Genomic DNA, 9976 nt, shown 5'->3' on the forward strand with positions numbered 1-9976 from the left:
GCATTCCTAATATATCTGGAAGGGTGTTTACTGAGCACCCAGAGAAGTGGGATGGTGTAAGTAATGGGATCTCACCCCTCTTTGCAAGATGGTATCCTATTTTAGCTCTGTGCCTCACTCCTGCTGTGTCCACCAGATGTGAGACCATTGCATGTTCCTAGAGCATCTCCAATCCCTGATTTCTCTCTGCAGGTCTCTGCCCAGAGCCTTTATGATGATACATCAATGGCTTTGCATGGTCCTCTTCTTGGCAGTGTGTTCCAGCTCTGGTAAGGCCCTTTGTCTCTTCTCCTCACCTAAATACCCTGCATAACATGGGGTGCACGGTCTTCCAGGGATGCCAAATTGTTTCTGGTCACCTGAGCTGGGATCCTGTCTCACTCATATTAATCTTGCTTTTTTCCAGATGGAGTCTCCCTCTCCAGTTCCCAGCAGCCAGTCGTGGGGTCTTTTGGCCAGGACATCATCTTGCCCTGCCAGTTCTCACCCCCTGTCCGCCTACGTGACATGGAGCTGCTCTGGAGGAAATACGAATCTGAATATGTAATTATACACAGCTACACGGACAGGGGAAACCAGGAGCTACCAGGGAGAGGCTACAAGGACCAGACAGAGTTGTTCCCCCATGAGTTCATCAGGGGAAACCTCTCTCTGAAGTTGAAGAGTCTGAAGGTGAAGGAAGCTGGATGGTATCAATGCTTTGTGAAAAGTGCAGAAGGAAACTATGAGGCTCGCATCGAGCTCAAGATAGAAGGTGAGATGCAGTTGTGGGCACTCTAGGGTCTTCTCGAGCAGCAGGCATTGCCTACATAAGACCAGGAAGGAGGCTGCAGGTAGGGGATACAGACCTCCATAGGAATGTATGACTTGTCTGACTTGGTGTTATCATTGCCCTCAAAAAGGGTTGTAAGACTCAACACATGATTAAGTGAAAAGAGAAAAATGGTCTGGGATAGGAGATGCAACTCTAGCCAGGAGGGAAACCTCCACTATCAATCCTTCTTCATTGCTAAGAGAATACTCCAGGAGCAGCCAAAAAAGGAGGTAGACTACAAGGTTGGGTAGGGGTGTTGTCACCCAAGGCATCATATTATCTGCATCTGTTCTCTTCTTCCTGCAGCTACTGCACCCGTACGCATTTTTGTGACAGTGCCTGGGGGGTCGGGGCTGGGACTGTCATGCAAATCCACTGGATGGTTCCCTGAGCCTACAGTCCGCTGGGTCACACAGGATGGGCAGACCCTAGCAATGGAGCCAGTGACCACCATCACGCAGGACAAGCAGCAGCAGCTCTACACTGTGGAAAGCCACATCACTGTCCTTGGAGGAAAGGATGTTGGTGAGATACGGTGCATTGTACAAAACAGCCTGACAGGCACTGAGCAGCACTCAGCCATCGAGCTTGGAGGTGAGTCCCAGCTTGCAAAACCGCAGCTGAGGGCAAGTCAGGAATAAACCCCAGCTCCTGCAGAGAAGGGAGTGTGGAGACACCAAAAAGTGACTTCTTGGAGGGATCTTCATTGATTAACATGATCTCTACCATGCTCTATCAGCATGCTCCCTTTCTCTCACTGTGCCTGTCCAAATTCCCTCACTGTGCGGTCTAACTTGGAGGAAATCTTGCAAACAGTATACTTTTCTGAGAGACTGCAAAAAGCCAATATATCAGCCCCCATCTCTCCTTTGAAAAAATGGAGAGCTGAGGCATGCAGGATGCCATATGCCAGCTGGATAGGATAGGTGATTTGGGTAGCTCAGGCTGCTAGTTGCTGGGAGTAGGAGGGAGTAGAGTGTTGCTGCAATCTGAATAATCTCTACAATTTCTCTTGGAGCTACCAGGAGACATCTTCCCTCGTATATCTCCCTGGCTTCCTGCCTTTTGTGTGCTGCTACTGTTGGTCCTCCTGGCCCTTGCAGCTGGTGCATTTTTTGCCCACCGAGGTAAGGGGAAGGGTCTTGGGTTGTGCTTTGCCCCTGAGGGACCACTGGCTGCATGACCGTGGGGAGCTGCGGGGACAGGTCCATGCTGGGCCAGAGGTTTTACAGCTGTTGGCCTTGAGGAGCATTTCCCTATATGTAGCGTGGGATGTGATGGCCCAGGCTCTTTCATGGTGGAGGGAGCAGGGACATCATACACTGGCAAGGCAGCACCCACTGTGGGGGACACTGGGTGTCTGTTTGCCATGATCTGCTGCACCAGGGGTGAAGGGAGCCTGTCCCAGTTTGGCCAACCCTGAAATGTGTCCTGAGCTTGGCTCCATGCCCCGTCCCATCCCGTGGGACATGTCAGATGCTCACCAAAGGCCCAGCTTAGGAGGTGTCTGTTCAGGGGAATGGCAGCATCCCACCTGCTGGATACAGGGATGAGTGAGTCCTGACAGAGCGACCTGCTATTCCAGGCTTTGTCCCATCTGACAGACATCTCTTGCTCTTCTTGCAGCCAAGGAGAAGGCGGCCAACAGGAAAGCTGAGCAGGAGGCAGCTCTCCTAGACAAGGGTAGGTGTCCTGTGCCTCCTGCCATGCCTTGTGCCCCCTTGTGCTCCACATGAGGCCAGCAGCGACAGTGGGAACCAGGCGAGGTCTGGCCAAGCCCCTTGCTGCTGAACAGATGCCTATAATGGAGGGTGGCATGGCCAGCGAGGGTACTGTGAGCCCTCCTGTAGCATGGGTAGGGTGAGGCCACGGGGGGCCACCTGGGAGATGGGCTCCATCACCTCCAGCCACCTTGGGCTCTGCAGACCCTGGGGATGACCCAAGGCACTGGGAGTATTGGCCCCATGTGGAGCAGACTATGGGGTGTTGTCCCTGCATGACAGGCACGTGGCATCTGTTCCAGGGGCTCTGCTTTGCACCAACACCTCCTTCTTCTTCTTGCAGAAACGCTGTTAAGAACCATGGAAGCAGGTACTGGGAGTGCTCCCGAGTGCTGGTGGGTTTGCTCCTCCTTGGGGAGAGATACAACCACCTCCCTGGCTATGCGAGCTCCCTGGGACCAGGACAGGGCAATGCCCAGCTCGGGTCCTCAGAGAAGCACCTTGGTGCCTCACATACTGCCCCACCAGGGGAGCATCACTGGCTCATGGCCATGCCCCTAATATCTCCTCCTCTTCCCTTCCAGACAATGTGGAACTTCACAAGTGGAAAGGTGAGATCTGCAGAGAAGAAAAAGGGGATCTACCAAAAAAGCATGGGATAGGATCCCACTGACCCCCCAACAATGCTGAGCACCTCCTGAAGTCTCCTGTGAGCTGGGGTGGACTAAGGATCAGCCCCCAGAAAGGAAGTTCATGTATGACACCACATAGCCCCAGACACTTTTCCAGGTTGTCTACTCTGCCCTCGCCATCTGCCTCACAGTGCAGCACCCGTAGCAGTCACTGAGGGAGACAGCAAGGGGTGGACTGATGTTTCCTTCCCTGAACCTTCATGCAAGATGAGTAGTCCTCACTCAGGACAGCCTTTTAGTATTGCCAGAGCAGGCCTCAGCAGCTTGAAACCAGGGCCAGAGGGCCTTAGGCAGCTCAGGGCTGGGCATAGTGTCCCCACGATGAAAAGCCATCGTGGGCCAAAGTCAAGGACAAATCTGAGAGCACTCCTGGCTGTGAGGCACAGAGTGCATGGGCATCCGGTAGCTCCAGGTCCCCTCTACGCTGTTACCACAGCTTGAGACCGGCCAGAACTAGGGGCAGCCAGGCAGGGATGTGCCTGGAAGAGGTCCAAGAGGCAGTGGGTGGCATCCCTGGGGTGTGAGAAGGCTGCAAGCAGCACAGGCAAGGGTCCTCCTACCAGCCTGCCTTGAGGAGGGGTGAGCAGTACCTGTAAGCAGCTCCTGTGAGAGATTGCAGATGCTAAAGATCCTCTTTTTGTTTCAGAAACACTCACGGAAGAGCTGGGTAAGAGCCGATGCTTTGTGGCCTTTTCCATGGGGTTTTCTGCACCCACTCATGCACCTCCAATCCCAGCACTGCCTCCCACCTCCTGCCCAACTTCTTGGTCAGGGCTGTGGGGTTGCCTGTCACCCAGGAGGTTCCCTGGGTACCTGCAGACCCAAGGAGGCACCTGGCCCTGGCAACACATGGCATTTCCTATCTTCCTCTGCCTCCAAAAGCCACCCCAGAGCTTCCTAGGCTGGGGGGGAGGGTCCATGCACCCCCACCTTCATGGCCCCTCTCCTAACTGTGCCCATCGCTTTCCTTTGCAGCTATCCGAAGGGCACGGAGCTACTGGGGTGAGTGCTGGGGCTTGTGGGAGCTGTGGGGATTGCAATCCCCCCGCCAGGAAAGGGGTGAAAGTGTGCCCCGTGGTGCCAAGTCTGGCTCACCCTGGCAGCTTGGGTCCATCTCTTCATGCTCAGAGCTGTGCAGGGATGTTTGGCTGGGAATAGCATGGCATGGCCCCGTGCATGGCACCAGGCCATCAGGTCTCTGCCCACTCTCCAACACCTGGGTCACATGGGCAGGACGAGGCCAGGAGCTGCTCTTCCCTCTGGGACTGGTGGACCACAGCAAGCCTCATGGATAATAAGATTGTCCTGCTCTCTCCACAGTGACCATCACCCTGGACCCAAGCCACCAGCACCCTGAACTCATCATGTTTAAGCATGGCCAAGGCGTCCAGCGTCGGCCCTCCTTTCTGGGGCCAGCCCCCTGCATTGCCGTGGGGTCCTCAGGGTTTGCATCCCAGCGGGCTTACTGGGAGGTGGAGGTAGGGGATGGGAAGGACTGGGAGCTGGGTGTGCTGAGCGAGGACACTAGGGACCAGGTGATAGGAGGGGAGGTGGAGGAACGACCCAAAGAGGGCGTCTGGGCCCTGGGAAGAGCAGCGGGACAGTACCACCCCCCCGAGGCTGACACACGGCTACAGACCCAGGAGAAGGCAGTCATCATTGGGGTGTACCTGGAGGGAGAAGAGGGGAAACTCACATTTTATAATGTTGTCCAAATGGCCCTGATTGTGGCCATCCCTGTGCCTGACTCAGAGAAACTTTACCCCTTCCTCAGCCCTGGCCCTGCTGGGGGAGATGGCAGGGATCCCCTCCGCCTCTGCCCTCCCAGCAACTGTGATTTCCCACAGCAACTAGTGCAGAAGAGATGTAACAAAGATGTTTAGAGCAAGGACATTACAGAGCATTGTGCTTACGTCACCCAGGAAGGGTGGGGAAATTATTTGGAACCACCTTCAGTAAGTCTGACACCCATCATTTCCTGCTCCAGCAACTGGGAGTTGCAGGAGCCCTGACAGCCACATGCAGGTCCATTTCAAAGCCCTGGGGAGCTTTGTGATACCCCCAACAGGGACAAAGCTGGGACCACTGCAGAAATCACTGAGGAGAAATGCTCCTTGCACCCCACCAGGGGCCCAGAGTCAAAGAGGAAAGTCCAGGCATGGCCTCGGTAGCATTGTTCCTGGGGCCAGGCTGGACTGGCCACCCTTGCAGGGCCAGCCCCAGCTGCTAGTGAGGCCATATGGCTTTGGGAGAAGGGAAATCACTCCCCATTAGTGAGATAAATGCAGAGAGAGGGGAATCACAGGAACAGGGCTGCTGATGAGGGAATGCACAGTGCCCAAGGCCAAATCTGGGGTGCGTCACACCCATTTGCAAGCCTTTTGTGTAGAAAAGTTTGAAAGCTTCTTTCCACTTGCAATTCCCAAATACAGCTATCCTTTCTGCACCTTCTTATGTTTGTTGTGTGTCACTGAAACTCTCCCAACTGCTTCTGTTAGGAGTTTGCCTGCATGTCTCCCCAGGACTCAGCGCATGAGGCTGCATGTCCCTGTGCCTGTAGCAGCACCATGTGCAGAGCCCTTTCCATTAGACTTAGTTTAGTGGTTGCTACAAATACATCTTACATCTTGAAGCATGCCGCAGCCATGTGAGGGGATTTGGAGTGCCCTGCAGACCTGCAGGTCCCACAGGATGATGCTTTATCCATGCAGCAAGCAAGGGCTGCAGTAGAAGTTACAGCCAAAAGGATAAGGGGTGTGAAAAAGCAGTGAGGGATTTCTAAATCCTATCCAGAGCTGTGGCTATGAGGCTAGAGACAGCCAAATGTAAGGCCTGGACAGATAAGGTGGAGGTGCAGGGTTGGCTCGAAATAGTGACAGGTGCTATTAGTACAGGCAAAGGCTTTGCTTCACCTGTGCTCTCCAGCTTCCTCTTCCTGGGCTTCAGCCACCCTGGCTCCTGCCTGTGGCGTCGTCTGCACTCGTATCAGGCTGGAGGCAATAAGGGACAGGGGTCAGTCAGGGTGAGGCCTTTGCTCCAACCTGGTGGGCACAGTGGCACATTGGAGTTTGTCCTGATGCAGGCAGATGCTGCAATCAGGCCCTGCTCCACTGCAGGGCCCCAAGGCAAGCGAAGAGCCTTGGGGACATGCAGAGCAGTGCTGGGTTTCTTGTGAGAGGATGGAGTGGCCAGCTCCCCATAAGTTCATGACACAGGCGTTCCTCGCCATATATAAAAAAGATCATCCTTGGGAACCTGTGTTACCCATCCCATGCAACTGGCATATGGCATCCTGCATGCCTCAGCTCTTCAGTTTTTCAAAGGAGAGTTGGGGGGGGGGGTGATACTGTCTTTTTACAACCTTCCAGAAAAGTATTCTTTATGCAAGATTTGCCCCAAGTTAGCCTGCACAGCGAGGGGATTTGGACATGTACAGTGAGAGAGAGGGAGCATGCTGATATTGGAGCACTGTGGAGACCACATTAATCAGTGAACTGGAAAAACAAAGCTGGTATCCTGAGAGAAGGTCATGCAAAAGGGAAATCCCTGAGGCTGATTTTGACAAGGGCTCATCAGAGCTGCTCCCAAGTGGCAGGGGAAGGCCTCCCCTCCTGTACAGTCTTGACCAAGCATGGTCTGCATGACTGCTGCATGTTTGCAAGAGAAGTGTCTGTCCCTGCCCCTCAGGAAGTCGCTTTTTGGGGTGCTCACTCTCCCTTCTCTGTGGGAGCTGGGGTTTGTTGCTGCCTTGCTCTCCCTACAGCTGTGTTTCTGTGACCTGAGACTCACCTCCAAGCTCAACAGCCAAATGCTGCTTGGTGCCTGTCAAGCTGTTTTGCACAACACATAGTATTTTGTCAGAGTCCTTTCCTCTGGGGACAGTAATGTGACTTTCCATGGTGTAGACTTGCTGATGATTCTGTGTGATGGTGGTCACCGGCTCCATTGCCAGGGTCTGCCCATCCTGAATGACCCAGTGAAGTATGGGCTCAGGGAACCATCCGGTGGATTTGCAGGACAGCCACAGCCCCAACCCCTCAGGCCTCGTGACATGTAATTAAACCAGAGCTACAGCTGCATGAACAGACAAGGAAAATATCCTGATCAATAATATCCTGATACTTGATCAATGAGCACCTGCACCCCAGCAGCTGAACCAGAGGGCAAATATCCAGGTGTCGGCCAAGCATTCCCTCCAGATATCCGTCTGGGAGGCTAAGTGGTGCACAACTGGTCCCAGTGCTGTTTGTACCCTTCCCTTGCCATCATGGGCTCTGTCCTGCCTCCTGAGAAAGGAGCTTATGAGCATCCTGAGAGGGTGCAACTTCAATGAGCATTCTACAGAGATGTAGCTTCTACCTCAGCCTACCACCTATGGACCGGCATCTATGGCAAGGACACCCAGTATCAGAGGAGACCCTTGCACCTCCATGGCCCTCACCTCACCTGCTATTTGGAGCACAGTGATGATTTCCAGGTTTCTTTGCTGACTTCTCACAAAGCACTGGTAACTCCCTGTGTCCTCTGTGCAAAGGCTCCTCTGCTTCAGAGAGACATTCTGACAGCTGAACTCCTTGAAGAGCTGTCTAGCCCTCATAGCCTTTCTCCAGCATGTCCTGAACTCCTTCCCCACCATGATGGTGAATGCTGACAGGCCTGAGGCCATACTTCTTGCAGTGCACTTCTAGACTGGGCAGGGGGGCAGCAGGGAGAGTTGGCAGAGTATCACCACATCCTGGCCCAGCTCTCCCACCACAGGCAGCAAGGAGGTGGACAGTGAGATCTCTGCTGCAATAAACAACCATGAGAGACCACATGAGGTGAAGGCAGAGAGGGGACCAGATCCTGCCAGCACATGGCAAGCAGAAGAAGGGGGAGCAGGGTGGCCAAGCCATGGCCCATGTGCACAGGCACTGTGCCTGAAAGCAAGGAAGGAGCCATGCACTCTGAGGGGTAGCTGGCAAAAAAGAAAGGATCAGGGAGAGCAAGATGAGGAAATGCAGGGGATTACCAGAGCTGGGATGTGGTGCCAGGAGGAACAGTCCCAGGCTGAACATGTAGAGTATCTGTTGCATTGCCAGGTCACTGCTTGGGGGAGCTGCAGGGTGGAAGCATGTGATGAGGCTGATGAGACTATGACGTTCAGGCTAAGGGGAGATGTCCACTTGGAAGGGAGGCTCAGTTTCCTTTCACGCCTGTGGGAACACTCCAAACACTGCCTTAAGCAAGGAGATCTCACTGTCAGCACTGAAGTGCTTTCAAGAAGGAGGGCCTAAAGCACCAGTAGGCACTCAGCAGGGACCTGGAGTCTTCTCCATAGGAGCCAGGACCCTGTTGTCTGCCATGGCTCTGCCGAGCTCTTCACTCAGTATTGCATTTGGTTTTGGACCCTGACCCTGGCACAGTATCAGGAAATATCAGCACCAATGTTTCTTGCTGGAACTTCCCTGCACACCCTAGAATCAGAGAACAAAGGGAACAAGACAAGGCCAGACCCACCAGCTGGAAACAGGGGAAAGCAAAGCTAAAAACAGGCACTTAATTTGCCTGTGCTTTTCTTGAACTGAAACTAACTAACCTGGCTAACAGACTCTCCCCTCAGCCTGACACATTTACTAGGCTGGCAAATTCTCACTGTTTTCTAACCCCAAACTCTTTGCAAGTAGCTCTCCCCCTTGCTGCCCAGAGCTTACCGAAGAAGCTCTCATAGAGCAGTGAGGGGCCTCTGGAAATTGGGAGAGGGATGGGTGCCAGCACCCAGCATGAGGACCAATGCACCTTGCAATGCAAAAGCCAACACTCAGCAGCAGGATTAATTCACCCCATGATGTAAGAACCAGCATCGAGCATTGGGACAGATGCACTCCATGATACAAGAACACAGGGACCATTGCATTGCCTGGTGCAACAGCCAACACCCAGCATATGGACCAGTGCACCCTGCAGTGCAAGAGCCAACTCCCCAAACAAGGACTGATGCACCTAGATGCAGTTCCAATGTGCCCCTTCACCAGGGGCTGAGGGCCTCACCTTGGCCCAGTCCCTCACTGACCCTGGCCTAATCTGAGAGCCTACAATGCTGCGGGCAGGAGGGAGAAAGGTCACATGCAGGAAGGAAGTAGGAAGGTGGCTGTGAGGTAGACTTTGCCTGCACTGTGGCCCCATGCTCAGCACAGCAGCAGAGAGGAAACTGCCATGGCCCTGCGGCTCCCCCCACTTGCCTGAGGCTATTTCAGGCCAGCCCTGAGCCTCCATCTCATCTCACCAGACCTCACATTTCACCACCTCTGGCCTCACAGCCACAGCTCCAGGCAGCATTTAGAAATCCCCCATTGCTTTCTCACGCTCCTTAGCCTTTCAGCTGCAGCTTATATGAGCATGATATTTGTTAATGACTTTTGAGTCAGTGTTGCATTTGCAGCTTCAGGTGTCCATTTTTCCTTTGTGGTATGCTGCTGCTGGGCAGCTCAGGGTCTGCAATGCCTGGGGATGGCAATACCAAGCTTTGGCCTGAGACTCACCTTGGTCTCCCTTATTTACTCAATCAAGGTATCTAGGGAGAGAAGCAGAGTCAGGAATGCCATCACAGTCTCAAAATGACTTGTCAAGGGAGGGTGCATGCACTTCCAGCCTTCCCAGGCCAAAATACCATCCCATAGCCCCATTATGTCACCTCTCCACTTTACCAGCACTCATCAAAGCCTCTCCTCGTCTCAGGCCCAGCTCTTCCCTCCCTCAGCAGCCCATGG

The 9976-nt window shown here is 53.9% G+C and overlaps 1 protein-coding gene across 1 annotated transcript; it reads left to right on the forward strand.

The window, feature by feature from the left end:
• The first annotated feature begins 507 nt into the window (after positions 1-507).
• LOC134149746 (butyrophilin subfamily 1 member A1-like) lies at positions 508-5110 on the forward strand. The gene is made up of 7 exons (XM_062592952.1): positions 508-754; positions 1121-1408; positions 2441-2497; positions 3120-3146; positions 3874-3894; positions 4203-4229; positions 4548-5110. Exons 1-7 carry the CDS (start codon positions 508-510, stop codon positions 5108-5110), a joined length of 1230 nt encoding a protein of 409 aa, XP_062448936.1.
• Positions 5111-9976: the final 4866 nt, after the last annotated feature.

The sequence above is a fragment of the Rhea pennata genome, chromosome 21 (assembly GCF_028389875.1).
Source record: "Rhea pennata isolate bPtePen1 chromosome 21, bPtePen1.pri, whole genome shotgun sequence".
Classification (NCBI taxonomy): Eukaryota; Metazoa; Chordata; class Aves; order Rheiformes; family Rheidae; genus Rhea; species Rhea pennata.

Bases quoted from the DNA above. Each gene is read 5' to 3' on its own strand.
- LOC134149746 (XM_062592952.1), top strand. From the start codon at position 508: ATGGAGCTGCTCTGGAGGAAATACGAATCTGAATATGTAATTATACAC. The intron at 755-1,120 runs GTGAGATGCAGT...TTCTTCCTGCAG, and splicing joins CATCGAGCTCAAGATAGAAG to CTACTGCACCCGTACGCATT. The intron at 3,895-4,202 runs GTAAGAGCCGAT...TTTCCTTTGCAG, and splicing joins AACACTCACGGAAGAGCTGG to CTATCCGAAGGGCACGGAGC.